This window comes from Didymosphaeria variabile (assembly GCF_027946475.1).
Source record: "Didymosphaeria variabile strain IMI 356815 chromosome Unknown scaffold_6, whole genome shotgun sequence".
Classification (NCBI taxonomy): Eukaryota; Fungi; Ascomycota; class Dothideomycetes; order Pleosporales; family Didymosphaeriaceae; genus Didymosphaeria; species Didymosphaeria variabile.
This window is the reverse complement of record NW_026611625.1, coordinates 3,679,437-3,702,162: the sequence shown is the minus strand read 5'-3', so window position 1 is coordinate 3,702,162 and position 22,726 is coordinate 3,679,437. Positions and strand designations below refer to the sequence as shown.

Genomic DNA, 22,726 nt, shown 5'->3' with positions numbered 1-22,726 from the left:
CTAACAGAATGTATTTGCTATATATACTTGAGGGAACTGTTAGATCGAAACACGTAAAGTGGTGTTGTGCAATGAGATAATCCTTGGATTGGTAATCTGCCCCGCAGGGTGGACCTTTCATGGTAAGGTGTTGTCCTGACTAGACGGTAGGATACAACGTTCGGATGCGCGTTCGGGCCGGTGTACAAGAGATAGGTTTGTCACTTTGGATTCCTGTAGTGCGAATCCTGCGTCTTGCCGTAAGGGTGTTGATCGCAAAGATTCTATTGGCACAAGCGGAGCTCCGGAAGGACTTAACTATGACAATGGGAGCCAGCGCTATAAGGATCCAAAACGATGTGCTTCCCTGCTGTAAACCTGATAGACAATGGCGTATCCGGGCTTGATCGAAATACTGTTTGAATGATTACGATATCGTGTATGCGGCCTGGTTTAGTGTCTTGGGACGATTGGATCAGCCTAGATATCTTGAACTTGACTCAGATTACATAGGAGACTCAAGAAGGAATATCTCTCTTGGACAGAACATCACGATTAAAAGAGCATGTTGCAGATTCGCGATTAACGGAGTCGTAGGCTGGGCGAAGTAGTAGCCACTCGTGGGATGCCAAGACATTAGTCTTCATCCGGTTACGGCGGATCGGTGAACTTCTCCACACCTGCCGACTTCTCGAAACTTTTTTTTGGCCCGTAACAGCCAGCACTTTCGCACGTCGCAACACGCCGATACTCTCACCATGTCTTCCGCCCAGGAAATTGAGACGAAGAAGCGTAAGAGGAAGCACAAGAGCAAGACGCGCGAGGAATCGACTATCGCAGAGCCCGTCAGCAACGGCGTCGCAGAACAACAGAAGCCCCGCAAGAAGTCGAAGAAGGAGCACACGCCCGAGCCCGAGGTCGCTGAGGATGTGGCTAGCGACGCCGAAGAGGAGAACGAGGAGGAGCTCAATGCGGAACTGAGGAAGATTGCTGCCGACGCTAAGGTCGCTGAAGTTGAAGACGAAGACGATGATCAGTCCGGCGATGAGGCAGACCACGTTGAGGCTGCTACCGGCGCGAATGCAGACCTTGTTGCAAGCACTTCTATGCCCACCGTCGACGACCCCGTCAAGTTTTCCGACCTCAAACTGAGCGACCGATCCATGAAAGCGATCGAAGGAATGGGTTTTGAGAGCATGACAGAGATCCAGCGCCGCGCTATACCACCTCTGCTGGCTGGCAAGGACGTGCTCGGTGCTGCGAAGACTGGATCCGGCAAGACTTTGGCTTTCTTGATCCCTGTTATCGAGATGCTTTCGGCGATGAAGTTCAAGCCACGAAACGGTACAGGCGCGATCGTCGTTGCACCAACAAGAGAATTGGCTCTTCAGATCTTTGGCGTCGCGCGAGAACTCATGGAACACCATTCTCAGACTGTAAGCTTGAATCCTTTAGGATGATATGGGCCACTCTAATTGTGTTCTAGTATGGTATATTCATGGGCGGCGCAAACCGTTCCGCAGAGGCCGCGAAGTTGGTTAAGGGCGTAAACCTGATGATCGCTACCCCTGGTCGATTACTGGATCATCTGCGAGGCACCGAAGGCTTCGTCTTCAAGAATCTGAAGAGCTTGATTATCGACGAGGCCGACAGGATCTTGGAGGTTGGTTTCGAAGACGAGATGAGAAGTATCATTAAATGTCTGCCGAAAGACAGACAGACGATGCTCTTCTCTGCAACGCAGACAACCAAGGTCGAAGACCTCGCGCGTATTTCGTTGAAACCAGGACCTCTCTACATCAACGTGGACTACAGAGAAGAGCATAGTACGGTTGCAGGATTAGAACAGGGCTACGTCATCTGTGACAGCGACTCAAGGTTCCGACTTCTCTTCTCGTTCCTGAAGAAACACCAAAAGAAGAAGATCATCGTATTCTTCTCATCTTGCAATGCGGTCAAGTATTATGCAGAATGTACGTCGAAGCACCTTTCATACACGAAGGTAGCTAACATCACTAGTATTGAACTATATCGATTTGCCTGTGCTCGACCTCCACGGTAAGCTCAAGCAACAAGCTCGAACCAATCGGTTCTTCGAATTCTGTAACGCACAGTCGGGAACTCTTATCTGTACCGACGTAGCTGCCCGTGGACTTGACATCCCCGAGGTCGATTGGGTCATACAATTTGACCCGCCGGATGACCCGAGAGATTACATCCACCGCGTCGGACGTACTGCGCGTGGAAGCAATGGAAAGGGTCGTTCCCTGATGTTCCTGCTTCCCAGCGAGGTAGGCTTCCTCAAGCTGCTCAAGGAAGCGCGTGTGCCCCTGGTAGAATTTGAGCTGCCGGCCAACAAGATGTGAGTTACTTCAGCCCTCCAGTCCCCCAATGAATGTATCAGGCGATGTAGTTAGGATCACTCGACTACATCCTGCGCCTACAGTCAAAGAGCATCGCTGACGATATCCCAGATTGAACATCCAATCTCAACTTGAGGCGCTGATTGGAAAAAACTATTACCTGAATAAATCGGCAAAGGAAGGTTACAAGGCGTACCTACACTCGTACGCGTCACACAGTCTGCGGTCTGTTTTCGACGTGCACAAGCTCGATTTGGTCAAGGTCGCCAAGTCCTTTGGATTCTCAACGCCTCCAAGGGTGGATATCACACTCGGCGCAAGTCTGGCGAGAGACAAGAAGGTCGAAGGACGAAGATCGTATGGCAGCCAGCCGAAGCAGGGCAGGAGGCCAATGAAGCCTAACAAACGATTCTAATCTATGAGCACGACCTCGCATCATCTACGGCGTCTGGAGCAATAAGGAAAATTAGAACAATTCGTGTTCGTGTCGATTGATTGGTCGAAGCACACCAGCATGTGTGAGATTTGGGGGATCGAGATGCCCTGTTTGTAGACTCTGCAGCTCGCAACGCAATACCAAGCTTGTGGCTGGTTCACTCCACCCGTCACTGTCGCACAAGACCGGTGAAGAAATCTAGCCTCGGACCGGGTAACCAGTTAAATGTGACAATTGCCATTGCCCCCAACTGCCACTTCATCGCGTCTCGGCCCCAGCGCCTTTCACGGAAGTCCGCAATATAAGCATAGTCATTCGACAATACATACATGCGGGTCACGACTGCTGCGAACGCCTAGGGACGAGCAAAGGTGGTCGAATGGGCGATGCGCTGGCAAGTCTCCAAATGGGCGGCCAATCATCTTGGCGAAGGCGGGAACGACCAGGGCGGCGGATCAAGACCGTGCGGTTTCCGGGGCGATGAAGCGGCGGGCACGGCGTCGCAAGCTAAAACAAGTCCAGGCAAGTCGAGAAAGACATGACGTTGAGCGGGCATCGGGCACAATAGCGGTGTGCGAGAGACAGTGTGCTTGTCGTTGCGTGATGGGGATACCGTGGGAGGAGTTGGGCGTGGTCGGGCGGGTTAACAGTAGTTTGCGTGGAGATGCAGCGGCACCAGCCACTCTCTTTTTCGAGCTGCGGCAGCGGGCGCGACGCGGGCGGCTGACTGGCGGAGACTTGGCTCGGGTGCGTTTAGTCCATGTACCTCTGTGGAATGGAGAGGACCAGCAGGAGGTGCATGGTGAGGTCGAGGCCACGAGGTGGAGAAGCCGTGCAAAAGCCGTGTGCGTGGCACAGCGTCGCGAGAAAGGTGGCTGGAATGCAGTGGGAACGTGGCCGCAGACGCCTTTTCACACTCCGAATCTCGAATCGCATCCTCCATGACTTTTCTTTTGTAGCCTCCCAACTTTGGTACTCTAGTGCTCCGTCGACGGTCGACAATTGGCTGCCGGCGCTACTCGTACAGTAGCGTTCGACCCGACAGGGTTGCTTTTCGACCTTGACCCGGCCTGCTTGCTCTCCACAGCAGCCCACCTCTGCCCAGCTGCTCCAGCTATCCCTCCCTCACCACCGAGGTCGCCGCTATTCCGTGCGAACTGCCCTAGTTGTGCGCAGTGAGCATTGTGCCTGTCCGTGGCGCAGGTACGTTTGCTGCCCGTCGCTGCTGCCTCGCCGTATCGCAGCGCCCTCTATTTCCCGCCGCTCACCTCGCTCCGCCAGCTCGACGCTGGACTTGTCGGCGCGCACCCAGCACCTCGAGCCCAAGGACACACCGACGTCCCAGCAGTCTCCGGCACACCCCACCTCTTCGGCGGCCATGTACTAATCGCCCTCATCACAATCGCTATCCTCTGTGTGTGCGTCCGGCCGGTACAGTCCATCCTGGGCTAACGCACTGTACGCGGACCGCTGACCTGACTTTGCGCCTCATAGATTCCCGCGCACCTATCTCACCCAGATATCGTTCGCTACTATCAATTCCCCATGTCGCCCGACTACGACTCCATCTTCTAGGACCCGCCTGGCCTCATCATGGGCTTGGACACCCAACGACCACCTCTCCCAGCACCTACTGAACCTTCGACTCTCAGCTCCGTAGACAACGACACCAGTCTCCCCGACGACGTGGACACCAACGTATCGTCGCGCACCGACAAGACCTCTTATTCCATCCCCGAGGACGGCACCCCCGTCACTATCAACACCACCAAGCGCGAAGGCGGCTTCCACAAGAAGTACCCGTCGCAAACCTCGCTGCTCATCGAGTACTTCGAGGGCGGCAAGACGGAAGGCAAGGTCAACTCGCGCCCCAGCGTTCGCGTGCGAGTCACACCATCCTCCCGCAAGAACAAGCCTGCCACTGCGAACGACCACGTCCAGATCACCAGGACCACCCGTAACACACGAAAGCCCCTGTATACCAGGCGTGTATCGTTAGGCAGCAAGCCCCGCGACGAGGTTATACACCATACTAACACAGACGCATCCTACTCAGAGGGGTCCAACGTTTCCTCACTCCCACCTGTCGAAATCGAGGTTCTCCAGAACGCCAGCGACCTGTCCAGTAACGGCGGTCGATTCGTTCCAATGGCGTCAGACATATCTTCCATGCCACCGGACAGCATGCTGGAAGGTGAGCCCTACATCAAGCCTCCGGGCCGTCGGCGCAGCCGCAGTCTGGAGCGCGAAGAAGTCCTAGAGTCAAAGGAGGTTTCCGATACGCTGAAGGCACCTACACGACAACGTAGCAGAAGTTTGAGTAAAGAACGGATAACTGCCCGCGTAATGGAGAAGTTGCAGCAGAAACCCACCGAAAGCGTTACCTCGAAATCGAAACATAGGACAGGCAGCACAGAAGAGGTCACTCCGAGTCGCAAGTCACATCGCAAGCCGAGCAGGTCACGTCGCGAGGAGGAGATGAGTGGCATCAGTGGAACCGAATCCAGCCTCTTGTCTTCTAATGTCCACCGTCGCTCCGGCGACACGCAGTCTATGCGCTCGGGTGTATCTGGAACTTCTTCAATCAACAATCCCAAGCTACTTGCCACCGTTGAGGATGCCATCAAGCGTCTTATCCTACCCGAACTAACTGCCCTGAAAGAGGAGCAGCGCACGCAGAAGAACGCCGCAAAGTTCGAGACCATGTCCCGCGACAGCACTTATGAGACGGTAGAATCGACAAAGTCCCGCGACAGCTCTCGTCGGAGAGTGTCCAAGTCTTCAAGCGCGCCGCACATACACGGTAGCAAGCCGAAGGTTGTTCTCAACCGGGACGAAAACGATCCTGGTACGATTCTTTCTGGAGGCTCGAGTCGCCACCGACGGTCAAGCCGAGGTTCGGTTTCGGAGCGCAGCTATGCTGAGGGTACCGAAGAGAAGATTCGCCACAAGAAGAGCAGGGATAGCAGCCGTCACTCGACTCGCGACGCTGCCCTGGCCGGGCTTGCTGCATCTGGATTGACTGCTGCAGCCCTGAAAGGCCACACCGCACGCGAGGAAGAGAAATTGGAACGCAAGGAAAGGAGAAAACGGCAATCAAAGAGCCGAAGTAGGACAGCGAGCATTTCGGAAAGCATTGAAGACGAGATTTTCGAGACACCGTTTCAGGAACTATCCGTACCACCGCTTCCAATCCTGCAGAGCGAACTGCAAGGCTCCGAGCTGACCCGCGACTCGATATTGTCGGCGGAGACCGAGACTCGTGAGCGTCCAGACTCGAGCTCTTCTAGGCACACCGGTGCGGAAACTCCACTTAGGGAAGTGGCACGAGGTTTCGCTTCACCATCTCCGCGTACTCCTACTCGTACCCCCAATTCGACCCAGCGCGGCCTGGGCACGGCTCACAGCAACCATTCTCAGGGTGCAGTAAGTGCTAAGAGTGACCGAAGCTATTTCTCTCGGACAAGAGAAACTTCAACGCTCGCGCAGGAAGCGGCAGCAGCAGCTAAGGCTCGCGCAATTGAGCGCGCAGCGACGCACAGCCCTCAATATGAGATTGCTGAAGCGACTCCCACACGAGGCTTGAGTCCCATCCAGAGCGAGGCGAGTTATCGAGATGAAATTGTCGAGACTGGCTCTCCGCGACAGCTGCGCTCGGTGCATAGCGGTGCCTCCATGTCCTCAGTAGGGCGAAAGGGTGCCCGGCCGCAATCTACTCTTTCCATCCAGTCTTTCGAATCGTCACCAAGCACAAAAGCTGCGCGAACGCGGAAACGCCCTCAAGGCGTTAGCCTTGAACGACCCAAGGAAGTCCTCGGCGAGCCAGATACTCCACGCGACGTTGATGACTTCTTCGAGAAGAACCATGAGCAGAACGAGCAGTATCGAAGAGACTACGAGGCTAGCCTGCATGGTTCGCCTGGCGCCGATTCTCGACGCATGACCGGCTACACTGAAGACAGCGAAGCAGGGCTATACCCCGATGGAGATGAGCAACGAATGTCTTTAAGCCAAGACATTCGCAAGGTCGGCTCGAACCCAGAATATGTCCATACTCCTCTTGCTGTAGAGTCGGCAGTAGCATCTTTGCTTGAACCCTCTAGCATCAGTATTCAGTCATCAACTGCAAGTCCAGTGAAGGGCAAGAGCCGGTTATCACGCGTGAGCCCAGGTCCGGAATATCAGCACTTCACAGAAGACTCCGAGCTGCAAGAACACCCCAGTCGTGAAAGGTGGAATGCGATCCGCGACCAAGCGCAGACGCTCGCTGCAAAGTCAGGAGCAGGAAGTTCACCACATAATAGCCTCTCTGTATCACTGCAGGATGAGCCCCAGATGAATCACAGCGCACTACCATCGGGACATATGGAGCCTGAATACGGTTATGGGGTGGACGACGAATCTGAAGTCATCACGAACCCATCTATCATCAATGGTCCCGGTGGAGGCCACTACGATGATCGCACAGAAGAACTCCTCAGCAGGCAGGAGGAGCGCGAGCAACGGACACCGTCACGATCTTATGGCAAGGCTGCAGCAGTTGGTGCCGCAGCCGGACTCGCTGCAGCTGCGGCGACTCATTCAAGGAACTCGAGTCCTGCGGTGTATGATCAACGCGATAGCATGGCGAGCGACAATTATGAACTGCACTTCGATCAGCAAGACACATTGCACGCAAAGCCCTCATACTCGCGTGAGCGTACGCCCTCACGGAGTCCAGCGCTTTGGAAAGACGAAGGTTACCAATCCGCCCATCAGCCTGGAGCCCACACTCCTGATATGCGCAATCAGAGGCCATTGGACGGTGGATTCGACGAATACGATGAGTCGCCTCTGGATGGCGCAGATCCCTTCAGCGCCGCCGATGCTAAGCACACCCGTCATTTGAGCGGGAATTCTCATGGAATGGCCTCGCCTCTCTACGATTCAGCGACCGGCCGTGGGCTTGACCGGATTGAGTCCAAGGATGTAGTGGCTTTGATGGATCATTTGACTGTTCGTGATGCACAACGCAATGCTCGCGATACTGAGATCCTTGTGACTTTGGTGCGCAGTGCAGCTGAGATGCGCAACACGTTTGAAGAGCTCAAACAGTTCATCCGCGTTCAGGATAATATGGTTATGAACAACACTGACAAGCGAGTGGATCTGGCTGAGCAGCGTATCATTGGCGGTCCTCGCCCACAGCCTGCAGGCTCTCCACGAGCTCCTCGATCCTCCACTGACGACTTGGATTACGAAACCAAGAAGAAGAATGTCTTCAAGCGGGCGCTCAAGGGTTTGGGCTCCAAGGGTGACAAGGACATCAAGAATATGGAAGCTATGCTTATCCAGCTCCTGGGAGAGGTCGAAAGTCTGAAGCAGGTGCACCAACTGACGTTGGACCAACAACGTACAAACAGCATGACATCTTATGAGCACATGAGGGCCCATGAGGCTGGCGCTCCGGAGTCCGGCTATGAGCCTGAAGGTCGGGCAAACACTGCCTCATCGCCGAACCAGTCTGGCTATCTGTCGAACCCATCGTCTTCACGTCGCATACAAGACTTGCACTCCGGATATGATGTCCCTCAAACTCAACGGATAAGTACCGTCCACGAAGAGGATGACGAGGAGTATCTGGAGGACGAACCTCAGTACGAGAACACTGAACGTATGACCACCCCAACACAGGAGGCTCGTCGGAACAACAGCCTCTCGCACGACACGCCTCCGCAACCAGCCAAGCCGTTCCGAGAATCTCAAAGCCAGGAGAATACGCCGAAGCGTAAGCACAAGTCAAACTCGTCTTCCATCTTCGGCATTCCGAAGATCTCAAGGTGGTCGAAGACAACGGCTTCTACAAACCGCGACTCGGAAAGCTTGCCTCGCAATAGCGGCTCAGGGGAAAGGCGTCCGTACTCCAGCGCGTCGCGATCTGGCTCTCAAGTCAACATTCCTTATGGCGACGGGCAGTACGAACTGGACGAGGATGACCGAATCCGATCTACAGCGTCCCTGCCCAGAGATGGTCGGGATTCTATTCGGTCCCCTTCCCCGCTCATTCCAGAGGATGACGAGCAGTACGGCATGGAGGATCCCAAGTACCAGGCTCATCGCAACTCGTTGAACCTGCAGCATCCCCAGCCTAAGCACGGTCCTACTGGGCGCCACACCAACCAGCTGGATCAGCAAGCCCGGATCTTCGACCCGATCCAGTCTCCAGACTATGATCAATGGGGAAGCAATCCTTCATTAGCACGCAACCGCATGTCTGGTGGCGGTGCTAGTTACAACGCTGGCAATTTGTCGCCAATATCATCTGAAGGCGGTTACAGCCAGCACTCGGCATCCGAGCAACAAGCTCCGCCTCGACCGCCTAAGATTCTGGATGATGGTCCTTTGATCCCTCCCCAGCAGCCACTTGCGGGCCATGGACAGGCGAGGCAGATGTACAGCTCGCCCAACGAATATGGCGGCCAGGGGACGCTGACGCCGTTGGCGCCCATTCAAGAGGTGCGCTACTCGCTCGAGACGGATACCGGTCATCGGGTGAGTACCCAGACTTGTATACCTCGATCAATCCACTGACATCGTCTAGTACACCCCCACTCCGTCGCCCCGTCCGAGCCACCAGAACCTGGGCGTCACAAGCCCGCAGCGCAAGATCACAGGTCCTCGCCCCATGGGCAGCAGGAGCCCTAGCGCGCAGCACGGCCAGACCGAGCTGCAACATTCCGATACGGTCATCAGGAGGAAGCCTGTCGCTTGTACGTTTTCTCCCCGCTCTCGGCTCCTTTTACCGTGAGCCCATGAAGCTAATGCCAAACAGCCGACACAGAGAGCTTGGAGAGCTACAGGAGCAGTCTCGATTCCGAGATTTTCTAGCGGAAAGACGAAGGGTTCTCATGACGATGACGGCGTTTTTGGGCTACGGGAAGCGTACATGTAGAATTCTATGCGGAGTGTTATGAAAGTGACATGAAGGTTGGATGGATTGTATACATGCGTTGGAGCCAGCCCGAGGAAGGGTCGTCACTTTTTTTTCTTCCCTTTTGAGACAGATGAGATAAGATACCGTGTGGGGTAATGGTGCATTGCATATTGTATAAGATTGGGTGTTGAGTGAGTGAGTGGTGTAAGCGTGTGACATGGGGTGATGTTGATTTGTTTTCATAAGACGATGCGTAAGACCTTGAATCAGGCCAAGTCCGTAATATCGGTATCTAACCATTCAGATGCTGTCTGAATACCTATACTCATCATACATTGTCATGCAGTCATTAAGCCACTTCACCATGGCAAATTGCTTTTCCCTTCACAACCTCTGCAGCTCTCCAGTCCACAATCTAGTTCCGCACGTTCCCGCGCACAGCGTCATCACCACCGTGCGTCTTCGCATACGTCTCATCGTTGACCTCCGGCGCGCCGATGCCGCCGTGCGCGAAGTCACCCGCCTTGTACAGCTTGCCGGTCTTGGGGTTGATGTCTCCACCCTCGCTCAGCGGGATGTCGCGGTTGTTGCCCGCGCCAGAGGCGGCAGAGCCGTATGTTACTTCTGCGCCAGGGAACTTGTTCGTAACGGACTCATCGACGCCGGATTCGGTTGCTGGGGGGAGTTAGTCTTTGCGGAATACGTGAGATCGGAGAGGAAAGAAGGAAGGATGAAAGAAGAAGAGGGGAGCATACTTGAGAGCGAGGCTGCATGGCCCTTCTTCGCGGCATCAGAGTTGAGGTCGCGCTCTGCCTGCGCTGCGAGCTGGTTTAGGTCGGCGTTCTTGTATTCGGCGGACATGTTGTGTGGTAGGTAGATTTGCTCGGTTTGGGGTATCAAAAGGGAAGATGGTGGTATGGTAGTAGACGGAGGAACTCGTAACGTTTGAACTTGTGTGTGAAAATTGATATTGTAGCGGGGTTCAGAGCTTTTTGTATGCTCGCGTGCTAAGATGGCAGAGCTACGGTGTTATGATGATGAAAGAGTGGAGTCTTTGGTTTTGACGTCACGACGACCTCATGTTGTAGCAGAGACCTCAGGGTGCTAAATTTTTGATGGGGAAAGCATGTGGATCTGTTGAAGAAATAGGAAAGAGATTGGATTGAGATTAGGTGGGTTTGCGATCGCGTGCTCGGGTGTTTGTATGATCCTGGCTGGTGGTGGTAGGCGGTTGGGGAGTTACAACGCAGCACACTTTTGCTCCGCCATCCATCTTTGATATCGACAACGCGATGCGCACTATTTTATGTTATTTTCTGCGCTGTTGTCTCGGACGAGATGATCAAGAAACTAGGCTATAACTTCGTTTAATGGGCAGCATTGTATAAAACTTGCTTCATACGATAGTGTGCTTTGAACTGAGGTACGCTCTCAGATGCCATTTCTTGACCTTCGGCAAGAAGTTCGGCAAGAAGAGAAGCTTGGAACCTCAATTCACTTAGTTCATGCTGCAATGAATTCAATAATCGGGCAAGGGGGTGTTCGAGGACTCTTCTTCGCCTTGAGGAAGCATACGCTTTCCTCCAGATCGGCGGCTGCCCTTTGCAGAGCCACACGTCGCAAAACATTTTCTTGTGAATTCAGACCGTTCATTAAGGCCAAATCAAATATTCAAACAGCTACGATTTAACTTTATTTTCATTTCTCTCCGAAGTCGAGCATGATAAAATCATACGCTAAGCGGCTAGCGTGTACCTGCTGCGTCTATCTCGCCTGACGCGCCTTCTCGCACTCTTTTCTCTCCGCCCCACGTACAACATGTGTTTGTACAGCCTTCTTGCAGGCGATCAGACCTATTTATTGGTACTCAGGTCTCGCGAACCAATTGCAGTTGCTTCTCGCGCCCCCACAGTATTCTGCAGCAGCTGGTTGGATAGAAAATCGCGGTGCTGAGCTCTTGTCTGGGGCTCAAGTTACGAGCTTTCTCGAAGTCCAGATGGGACTCATCATGAATACCTTTTAGCTTACACAGCAAACTTTGACACATAGCTAGGCGTATGGTGAGAAGGTACGTCATCCTCGCTTTGTGCTCGCGAGGAAAGCGTGGGCATCAGGTGCGATCGACATTCTCCTCGCCTTAGCCATCCTTATATTTCAACAGCTCCCTAGGAATTTGAGTTCTTTTCGACTCAAGCACCGAATCGATGCATCTCAAATACTGGTATTCCCGCGGTAAGAGTCCAGACAGCCACGTTGGCGCCTATCGGATTATGTCCTCGCCGGATCCGGTTCAGCCTCAGGCCATCAGGGGTATACGACTATAATACGAGCCTGCGCCTGATCGCTAGCCACGCAACGGCCAAGCCACGGATGACAGAAGAGTCGGGCGCTTAGCTGAGCCTTCTTTTTTCACTCCACTTCACTTCGCATAATCCTGCCATTACGATACATCACAGACCATGAATTTGTTTCATATCTGAAAGAGTGGTATATGTCGCGATGCTGATGGAGGCAATAAGATTGATTGTACGGCTATACTTGCGCTCTCGCTATGAGCCAGATAGTAGACACCTACCACGAGCCAGAAAGAGCATTGTAAACATGAAGTAGCACAAGCCTCAATTTCGGATCCTAAGCATACGAGGAAATTGCCTGCAAGCATGCGAATCTCAAATCAGGGTTCATCTTCGACTGTTTTGCGGCTCGTCCCGCGCGTGCATCTACATCTTCAGCTTTGCTCAGCCACTTCTTACTGCCGAAATATATCAACAAATAATTGGGCCTACTCTCTACTCAATTAAAAGATTACGGAATAGGGAACATGCTGCGAAGATTATTCAGCACCACACTGTAGATCGGCTACGCACCGCCAAATATGAAGTCGGATCAAGCTTTAACCCAACGTTCAGCTTTGGAGCCTCCGCTCTATTCTTTCATTTCCACCTTACGTCGCGCGATCTCTGATTATTTTTGGACTTAATGTGGTATGCCTTGCTGAAAACCTACGGTAAGCAGAGCGTAGGGATCCCCAGAAGTGGCTCGAGCTGTGGACCTCGCGTTGCCTATCAGAGATGTGGTTTGCAATATCCGCGAACCTCAGACCATTTTATGTCCCCCCACAATCTGAATTGCTGAACATCACATGCTTGATTATGAAGTCGTAAATAGCGTTGTCAGCTTCATTGAGTTCAGCATTGCGAACTTGTACAACAGGAGCGTAGGACGGACACTCCGAGTCGTAGGTGCTCAAGAGAACTGAGTGGGCTAATAGGTTAATCCGCAATCGCTGACTCGCCCCACTATGCTATGTTAGGCTTTACGTCTTGGAAATCGGGATGAGGCCCCAACACCCTACACCATCTGGCAATTCCAGATTGTGCGAAGGCTTCCATTGCAGGTTGAATCGCTTGTTCATACAAAACAAAATGAAGACTCACCATGATTCCATCATCGTCTATCCAGGTTGTGCACCAACATTCCTTCCGGAACTGTCTTACCCATACTGTTTCACTGCTTGTCCAGGGGTCCTAGTTTAATTCTTCGCGATGTCTTCCACCGTTGGAGATTATGTTTTCTGGAAGCTGGCCAATATAGGGGCCCGTCAAGTCTTGGGCCGCGGTCAGAGTAATAACCCCGCCCACAGACTGGTTTATTGTCTCATCTTATCCAGGGACTCTCTTTGTCGGCTCAATCCAGCGCAACCGCTTGACTCACGTGGACATCACGCGCTACCGCGCAACACCGTCCAGCACCGAAATCGGTGTCTTTGTCGTGACTCCTGATGCGGGGGATCTTCCAGCTTGCTTTGAAGCGGGACGGCAGTACTTCCCCGGACGACCTATAGTCTTCATTCAGGAACTCAGCTCTGCTGAGTCAAGAAGGTAGTGTTACCGAACACTGGCTCTTCCCAGACCCAACTGGCTAACTCTACCAGCGCCTCGGAGCTCACAACAGGATTAATCTTCGCCGCCGCAATCACCATCAGCACACCTTCCCTAGCAGCAGCTCAAATTGATCGAATATTGAACACTATGCTGAACGAAAGTAAATCCGTCTACATTGGCATTGCTCCATCGGTTGCAGGCGTTGTAATGTCCGTGACGCCTGGGGGTACAGGTGGCTCGTCGGCTTCGACAGGTTACTCGGTTGGCGCGGGTCAGATCAACGCTGCAAGTGCTGGTAAGTTCTGGATTGCGTAAAATGATATAAGAAAATGAGCTAATTTTGATAGCGATCGCGATGGCCTTTATTCGATGATGAAACTTCCATCTGCTACTCGATGTGAACTTCAATTGAATCGATCTCTGGAGAGCTTGGTAAGTGAACGCAGCAAGTCATGCAGTATCCTGGTTCCTTACCTTTCATCGCTTTCAGTCCTTTCCGACACCGTTTCCTTGCTCGGTCCTCGTTTCTTTACTCTAGCCTACACTTTAGACTGGTCTGCTACATGGTTTTCTAGATTTTCATATTCCTTTCACGTTCGCTCTTGGTCCTTATGTTTCGATTGTCTCAACTGGTGTCTTTTCGGTCTTTATCTGCTTTTGTCGGTTTCCTCGTTTTATTTCAAGACAGTACGGAAACCATGCTCATCAACTTGACTTTCTTCTTGACGCACAAGCCCGTATCAAAGCTAATACACCGTTTATCATGCCTACTCGGGCGTAGAGTTTGAGGTGAGGGTGTCCTTGCCATAGGCCCAAGCGAGGGATATCTGCATGCAGGACACCCAGGCTAAATTGAGCTGCAGGTGGAGTTCTGCCCGATTGGTGCGATAGGCTGCACAAGCCTATCTGCTTCCATGCTGAGTGCTACATCGGGGCAAAAGATAACGCCCCATGTGCCTATGTCTGCAGCGTCGCAGAGGTACAGATGGTCTAGCTCATGTAACAGCCTTACCAAGAGCATAGTCCAAGGCTGCATGCAGGTATTGGCCATGCAGATCAAATATGGTGCTTACCGTCTTGCAGCACAAGATCGAACGCTCGTCCTCGCGATTGCTCCTGTTCACATCGACGTCTTTGAAGTCGTCCTTTCATGGCCTCGAAGTAATTCCACACATTTTCATCGACCCATAGGTTAGTTCCGCTGTCATAGCTCTTTGCCCTTCGATTGGATAGTGTCCAATAACATCCGTTGAATAACCAAGCGAAGGCTCTACATTTGACTTGCCGTTTCCGCGATGGCAGACAAATACGCAGAGAAGCGAAAAGAAGATACTGAAAATACATCTGAGGAGATGGGATCCATTGACGACGTGGATGAGCGGGAATTGGCCAAAGTGGGGAAGAAGAGTGTCCTCAGAGTATACGTTTCCAGTTCCGCACCGGCCGCCAGGTTCTGACAGCCTGGCAGCGCAATTTCGCATTCCTCAGCATCCTCGGTTTCTCATGCTCTCTCATGATCACTTGGGAAGGGCTATGCTCGTATGTTTTCTATTCTATGTTCTACTCAGTATTGACAAATCTTGTAGCGTTTTCATCTTCGGGCTCAGGGATGGTGGACCGGCTGGCTTGCTCTACGGTTTCGTCTTCTGCTGGATTGGGTATGCGACTGTAGTAGCGACAATGGGTGAGCTGGTATCGATGTGGCCAACAGCTGGCGGCCAGTACCATTGGACGCACAAGCTTGCACCAGACGGACTCAAAGACGTATTGAGCTACGTAACAGGATGGTCTGTAAGATCCTTATAGCTATTATTTGTCTTGGCTAACAGCCCTGCAGGCAATCTGTTATTGCATGGCAAGCTTTGACAGCCTCAGCAAGCTATCTGACAGCAACGGCACTGCAAGGCCTCGTCATAAACTCAAAGTCCAGCTACACACCCACCAGATGGCAGGGCACGCTACTCGTTTTTGCCGTCATCATGGTCTGTTTTATCGTTAACACTTGGCTTGCTAAGCTACTGCCAAGGGCGGAACAGGCCATCCTGGTGCTGCATATCGTTCTTTTCTTTGTCGTCCTGATCACATTGACAGTTTTGGCGCCACAGAAAAGCTCGAATCACGACGTATGGGCTCTTTTCGTAAACGAAGGTGGTTACGAAAGCAAGGGTCAATCCTTTTTCGTCGGATTGATCACTCCTGTATTCGCCTTCACTGGTGCCGATGGCGCAATCCATATGTGCGAAGAGATAAAGCACGCGTCGACTAATCTACCGAATGCTTTACTAGGTCTGAGAGTTCTTCCCGGCGTTTTGAAGTTGCGACGCTCATTCAACCAGGCTCCATCGCCATCAACGGTCTCACCGGCTTGGCAATGCTCATTGCAATACTATACTGCATAGGCGACATCGACGCCGCGCTCAACACACCTACCGGCTATCCCTTCATCGAGATCTTGACGCAAGGCACGTCCTCCACCGCTGGCGGCACAGCACTATCCGCTCTCCTGGTCACTATGTTCTTGTTATGCACTATGGGCACCGTGGCCTCCACCTCGCGCCAGCTCTGGGCTTTCGCTCGAGATAACGCAGTGCCTAATGCTCGTTTCGTCAGCCACGTCCACCCTACGCTTAAGATCCCGCTTGCCAGCATCTTGATTACATGCACTGTGAGCTGTCTCCTGTCGCTCATCAACATAGGGAGTGCGACTGTCTTCAACGCCATAGTTTCGCTAAGTGTGGCTGGGTTCTTCGGCAGTTATCTCCTTCCATTCAGTCTGATGCTGTACACACGCTTGAAGCATCCAGAGAAGCTGGAATTCGGACCTTGGCGATTGGGTAGGCTGGGTCCGTGGATTAACGGGGTTGCGATTGCTTGGAGCGCCTTGGTCATGTTCTTCAGCTTCTGGCCAGCGACCGTGCCGGTCAATAAGGTGAATATGAACTGGAGTTGTGTGCTCTGGTCTGCGGTTGTGATGTTTGCTGGCGTATTTTGGGTGGCTCATGGGAGGAGGGTTTATAAAGGGCCGATTGTTGAGACTGAGGTGAGAGGGTCGGTCGAGGCGTGAAAGGTGAACTGCATGCGAACGGGAGCTCTTGGCATGAGGCTTCCTATGTCCGTGAGCGTTTGGAACGACTTTACTTCGTAAAACAAATACCGAGGTTGCCACATGATCGTTGCGTTGAGGTACAGGTTTGTCGGTGGCCTTTTCGATCTAGTGATGCCGTCCCGCGGAGCCTCCTGCCGAGACAACAGTGTACTCTGACCGTTAGCATTCTCAACATCCGGTATAGACGTTTCGTTCTTTCTGATATATCTACGGTGTCTTCTACATCTACATGGTTGGAAAGTTTCATTCGACATGGGATGACGTCATTATGCGCTCACAATGAGCCGTTTACCGAAGACATCAAACCTTACTGTTCTCACTCTGAACCCAATTGGGAAATCATGCCGAGCAGGAAGAAGCATCCATGTAGTGGAGTTAAGGTAGCATCATACAGGTTGATCGTAATTACCTAGCTTTGAACATAAGTATAACTTTGTCCTATGCCCCCCACGATGCCATCTCAAACCACGATATTATATTCCAAATACGGCAAGTAAGCATCAAGATGCAAAAGATCCTCCAAAGTGGCCTCGCCTCAGGCATGTCCGCTGTATCCGGTGGCCATGTTCAAAAAAAGCCAAACCCTGTGCCGAAAGATTTTGACGGCCTCGCTACAGTAGTGCCTGAGGACTGGATACCTTCCGCCGATAGACGCATTACATACAAAGGCAAGCACGGCGATGTCCAAGCTCCACTAATCAGCATTGGTGCCTGGTCATGGGGCGACACATCGACCTTCCACTGGAAAGACGAAGAGTACGACGCAGTCAACGAAGGCTGGAAACACTGCCTCTCGCACGGCGTCAACTTCATCGATACAGCACAGGTTTACGGTAGCGGGAAAAGCGAAGAGATCTGCGGGAAGCTTGTCTCCAAGCTAAAGAGAGAAGATTTCGTCATGCAAACCAAGTTCTTCGTCGTCCCCCAGACATCCGACCTCTTGCACCCAATTTCATCACCGGTCAAGAAGCTGGAATGGAGTCTAAAGAACATGGGCCTCGACTACGTGGATATTTACCTCGTACACGGCCCCATCCACCTGCAGACGTACTCCATGATCGCAAAAGGCATGGCTGAGTGCGTAGATCGAGGACTCACTCGGTGCGTCGGCGTCGCAAACTACTCCCTCGAAGAGATGATCAAGATGCAACAAGAGCTCGCAAAATACGACGTTCCGCTCGCCACCAACCAGTGTGAGTTCAACGTCCTCCGCCGCCAGCCCGAAATATCAGGACTCCTGCAAGGCTGCAAAGAGCGCGGTATTGTCTTCCAATCGTACAGCTCCCTTGCGCAAGGTCGCCTGACTGGCAAGTATTCGGTCGAAAATCCACCGCCTAAGGAGTATCGCTTCTCGTCATATGATATGAAAGATATCGAGCCTGTTATTGATGTGCTTCGCCGGATTGCGGAGAAGCATAATAAGAGCATTAGTAGCGTCGCGCTGAACTATAATCTCTGCAAAGGTATCACACCGGTGGTGGGTGTGAGGAAGCTGGAGCAGGCGCAGCAGAATTGTCAAAGTCTAGGGTGGAGATTGACGAATGAAGAGATTCGGCAGATCGATGGAGTAAGTTTCGAGGGACATACTACGGCGTTTTGGCAGCATGGTTAGGCGTCTAAATCAACGAAGAGTTCACATTATTGTATGAAGTTGTTTCCTTATATGCAGGATTGTAATCCGTCTCTCATGTTAGTTCCTCACGGTGAGAAGTGTTCGAAGTCTTGGTGGCAGCATTGATGGTGCATTGACAATGTGGCTTATCTGGCGTGTGCCCCCACAAGTGAAAGTGAGTCGGCGCCTCAAACTTGTGGCTTAACTATGCAATCTAACCGTGAAACTTTGGATAATGTGTAGAGCAAGTAGCTAGGCGGTCACTGCTTCTTTAGCCCTCAGATATAAAACTCCCTGGCACCCGATTCTTCCACATTGACTATCTCAACGCACCAACACGAACCCTTCAAAACCACCTTTTTCGCGAAACTTCACCCATATACTCAATTGTACGATCCAATGGGGGATAAAGAATCATTCACGGCGACCAGCAACATCATCACCTCCCTCGGCACGATGCGCATGGACGAGGGGGTTCTAGTTAACGACTACCCATACACAGCTGATAGCGATACATCCATGGACGACCAAGAAGAAGCTGCTACTCTTAGCGTTGGTAATGATCAGTTCGATAAAGATGACGCCGATACGTTCATGGACGCGTATCACGATGCTTTCATGAGCGGAGGCTTCCATGACATTGAAGAAGACAGCAATATACTGTGGGGGGACGATGCCGATGATATCTTGAGTAGAGATAACAACGCTCAGTTGAAGCAAGTTGGCCATAACTTGCTTGGAGATGACCACGACGTGGAGATGGAGGACCATAGTGGCGATCCTGTGAACACCAACGATATTGAACGGACAGACGCCGAGAGCGCATGTGTCCGATCAGTCCACTTTCGGTTCCTCGATCTCCCAGCAGAGCTACGCAACCGAGTCTACGACTTCTGCGCCGCGGAAGATTACGCCAAGCCTGGAGACACCTACCACTTCGATTTGGAAGAGAACCCTATTCAACGCGTGCAGCGCCGGACCTTCCGCCTTCACGTCATCAAATCACATTCCATGCCCCTGACGCACGTCAACAAGCAGATCCGAAATGAATTCTCACCGGTTTTCCAGAACTTGATGATCTCCCGCCCACTAAACGAATCTCAAGCTCTGATTCATGTTCCCCCAGCGAGCGCACCATCTTGCGGCAGCAGCAGCCGCAGCAGTAGAACCGATCATCTCATCGTGTATCTACGCTTGTATAGCTTCCTAGTCTACCGCAAAACTTTCGACTTGTCGCCTCAAACACCTCCTCCGCACAGCCTCATCGTTCTTCTCTTGAACTTCGGACGTTTAGGAGAACTGATCGATGCCCAAGAGCTACTGACTCTCTGCGATAAGAATCCCGGTCTGATCATGGCCTCGGATCCTTCCCCCAAACTTCGAGTGTACTTCAAGTTCCCTTTCAATAGGACTCATCACGTTATGGGAGCTTCGCCGCTCTTCAACCGGATGTTCTGGCAGTCAAGTGCTATTCCCAAGAACAAGACCGTTATAGAAGCTGATGAAGCTTCGCCGCTTTTCAACCGGATGTTCCGGCAGTCAAGTGCTATTCTCAAGAACAAGACCGCTATGACTGGGCTAAAGTCGATCACTTTCCAGGGGTGCGGGCAGCAGTGGATGATGCTCTGGATCGAATATGATAACATTCCGAACGATCCTGCTGTCTTCGACGAGAAGTATGAGCTTTGGAGGAAAGTGCTCCTAGGCCCCGGAGACATCATGTAGGGGGCTGTCTGAGTCTGGGTCATTCTTCGGTGGAGGTTCGAAGAGGAGTTTTGGCACTTTGCAGCATCACATTCTGTTGACTGAACATATCGCTTGCGGTTAGGCGGTAGCACGCGTGGAAGATGAATGATTTGACGAGGCTGCAGCATCACATTAGCTTCATCAATAACTTTAGCAGGGAGGATGTCGAGGCAGGACTACTTGCTATCAGCCACAGAGCATCTGGCACCAATGCTTGCGCCTCACTAGCAGCGTGCACTAGTATAGACAACGCTGGCTTAATTGGCACTCGACGCGTCATGCGAAGAGTACGCGGTATTCAAAGCTTATTTCAAATGAATCACTTATTCCATCCGTGTACTGTCTTATAATGCTCGAAGTTGCATCAACAAGTTAAATTGTCATGACTGAGCACACAATTTCGTGCGCTTTCGAACTTTTCATTTGCACGAGCAATGATCATGCTTTCACAGGAAATCTCACTGCTCTACGTGTGAACAAGAATGCGCGCATTGTTAAGCATGACAAAACGTCGATTGTGCTGATGATCGGAAGGAGCCCCGGGCGAAAAGTGGAAGGAGAAACCTCAAGCTTACCTAACCAACGCTACCACTAGTTTCGGCGACCATTCTCGGCGACCACTTTCGGCGACCACTCTCAGCAATTGCTTCCATTCGTGGCGACTAAACTTGGCATTCTTTACTTCCTCTCCTATACTGTGTTTCTGCAAGGTTTGACACCTTTACTCGCACCAAGGAAAGCAGCTTCCACGTGGCCCCCAAGCACGCCGAGAAGATCTGAGGCATACGAGGTAGCAGCATATCGACACTCCAGGCGAATCGCGACGAAATCATTGTTAGTGACATACACGATCCGAATCTTACCCTACCTCGAGGAAACCGCCATTCAGCACCAATGTCAGTACGAGGTGGAGATAATCCAAACTCCATTGCTTGCCTGCCATGCCGATCAAAACATCTCAAATGTGATGCTCAAGTGCCCACATGTGGGCGATGCGCAAGAACAGCCACGCAATGCACGTTTGTCAGGTCCCGGAGAGGCTACCAAGGACACAAAAGAAAGAGGATATCAGCAGCAGAACCTTCGTATGAGCTCCCGCAACTAGTCGAAACCATGGATGCCATTTCTAAAACACTGGACTTCAATACGATAGACATTCCGACTGTTTTTACGATATCTGAGGATCAGCAGACCCGGTCCGAAGAAACTTCATCGAATCCTTCCGTCCAGCCGGTCGCATTTAAATATGATTGGCTCATCGACCTCTACTACCGCGATATTCATCCGGCGCACCCGTTTGTGCTACCACGGAGAATGTACCTGGAAGACCGGAATGTGTTGCCTGTGTATTTGAAGACAGCCATGGCTTTCATGGCTAGTCACCTGTCCGGAAGCTTCGAAGGCCTCTGCGAGGAAGCGGCAGATCAAATGTTCAATTCAAATGTACCAGACGATATTTTCAAGGTTCAGGCTTTGTTACTGCTTACTCTAGCCTCGTTTGCCCGCTTCGAGCGTGATCGTGGTAATAAAGCGTTGACCGAAGCCTGCACGCTGGCGTCCAGTATCGGTCTCAGCACAAATGTCTCCGGTGAGGGCCAAAGTGCTATTCATCAGGAAAGCTGGCGGAGAACCTACTGGGAGCTGTACACAATTACCGGGCTGCTCTCACTCATTACTGGCAAGAATGTTCGAACAAACTGTCTCGAGGGCCTGTCACTTCCAGGACATTGTCAAGAATATGACGAGTGCCACGTCTCCGAGCGCAAAGACTTGCGCACAATGGGTTTCCGCATGTCACTAGAAGACGGCTTCAAGTGGTCTTCCTTCGCTTACAAGGTTGAAGCTACGCGCATATTGAATAGTATTCTCGAACGGGGAGAACCAGATGGAGCGTTGTCAGACGCAGAAATGCAAGCACTCAGTGCTTCCATAACCGGATTTTTATTTTCTCTACCCGAAGACAAGCGGACTCCTATAACCGACAATGGTGGTAACGACGAGGTCATGTCGTGTGCTTTGATGATCATCAATTTAGCAGGCATATGTCTGCATTTTCCGAGGTCCAGTCTGGCACGCGGGGCTAGATTCAAAACAGTATGTGGTAATGACAACCGTGTCAGTATCGAATCGCCGGACGAACGATTTCACCGAGCTGCAGCCATCCGTTACGCTAATGGGCTGTCAAAACTTATATCATCACGATATTCGTTGACGACTCTCACACCCTGTTTCTCATGTTCTATAGCCTTTGCAGCAGCAGTACATCTCGCCGCAATGTTACACCACGGCAGCTCAGAACCTCAGCATAAGGACCATATCCAGCTCGAGCTCAGTGCATTGAATGTTATCGGCAGAATCTGGCCCATTGCAGGGGTTGTGAAAAGCCAGATCGCACAATACTCCCGAGAGCTCTTGGCATATTCTCCTTCGCAAGGCCTCCAACCATATACTTCAGTCCAGGCTTCCAATGCTACGCTGGCTGTTCCAGATGAACCATGGTTTGATGAGCTCACTAGCCAGTACATGCCACCAACAATGGACCTGTTCAATTTCATGGGCCCGTCTCTCGACTCGTTCAATTTTCTCTATCAGCAATAATCCTTCATTGATCTGCACGAATGGCAACAAACAACCTATCATCAGAAGTCGCCGTTCGTCGATGTTAGACCATGTGTTCCGGATCGAGG

The 22,726-nt window shown here is 52.0% G+C and overlaps 6 protein-coding genes across 6 annotated transcripts; 5 read left to right on the top strand and 1 right to left on the bottom strand.

Annotated features, from left to right (window-relative positions):
- Positions 1–737: 737 nt before the first annotated feature.
- HAS1_1 (ATP-dependent RNA helicase) lies at positions 738–2,757 on the top strand (the record flags this gene model as incomplete). Its single annotated transcript, XM_056217870.1, has 4 exons — positions 738–1,415; positions 1,466–1,952; positions 1,999–2,341; positions 2,454–2,757. 4 exons carry the CDS (start codon positions 738–740, stop codon positions 2,755–2,757), a joined length of 1,812 nt encoding a protein of 603 aa, XP_056069426.1.
- Positions 2,758–4,371: 1,614 nt separating this feature from the next.
- Positions 4,372–9,899, top strand: N0V89_009116 (uncharacterized protein; the record flags this gene model as incomplete). The annotated part of the gene is made up of 3 exons (XM_056217869.1): positions 4,372–9,309; positions 9,359–9,527; positions 9,892–9,899. The coding sequence occupies 3 exons, from the start codon at positions 4,372–4,374 to the stop codon at positions 9,897–9,899; spliced, it is 5,115 nt and encodes a 1,704-aa protein (XP_056069425.1).
- Positions 9,900–10,106: 207 nt separating this feature from the next.
- On the bottom strand, positions 10,107–10,348 carry N0V89_009115 (uncharacterized protein; the record flags this gene model as incomplete). Its single annotated transcript, XM_056217868.1, has 2 exons — positions 10,107–10,315; positions 10,345–10,348. The coding sequence occupies 2 exons, from the start codon at positions 10,346–10,348 to the stop codon at positions 10,107–10,109; spliced, it is 213 nt and encodes a 70-aa protein (XP_056069424.1).
- Positions 10,349–17,222: 6,874 nt separating this feature from the next.
- Positions 17,223–18,293, top strand: N0V89_009114 (uncharacterized protein; the record flags this gene model as incomplete). The annotated part of the gene is made up of 1 exon (XM_056217867.1): positions 17,223–18,293. The coding sequence occupies one exon, from the start codon at positions 17,223–17,225 to the stop codon at positions 18,291–18,293; it is 1,071 nt and encodes a 356-aa protein (XP_056069423.1).
- Positions 18,294–18,692: 399 nt separating this feature from the next.
- On the top strand, positions 18,693–20,018 carry N0V89_009113 (uncharacterized protein; the record flags this gene model as incomplete). The annotated part of the gene is made up of 1 exon (XM_056217866.1): positions 18,693–20,018. One exon carries the CDS (start codon positions 18,693–18,695, stop codon positions 20,016–20,018), a length of 1,326 nt encoding a protein of 441 aa, XP_056069422.1.
- A 1,134-nt stretch (positions 20,019–21,152) lies between these two features.
- On the top strand, positions 21,153–22,637 carry N0V89_009112 (uncharacterized protein; the record flags this gene model as incomplete). The annotated part of the gene is made up of 2 exons (XM_056217865.1): positions 21,153–22,050; positions 22,528–22,637. 2 exons carry the CDS (start codon positions 21,153–21,155, stop codon positions 22,635–22,637), a joined length of 1,008 nt encoding a protein of 335 aa, XP_056069421.1.
- Positions 22,638–22,726: the final 89 nt, after the last annotated feature.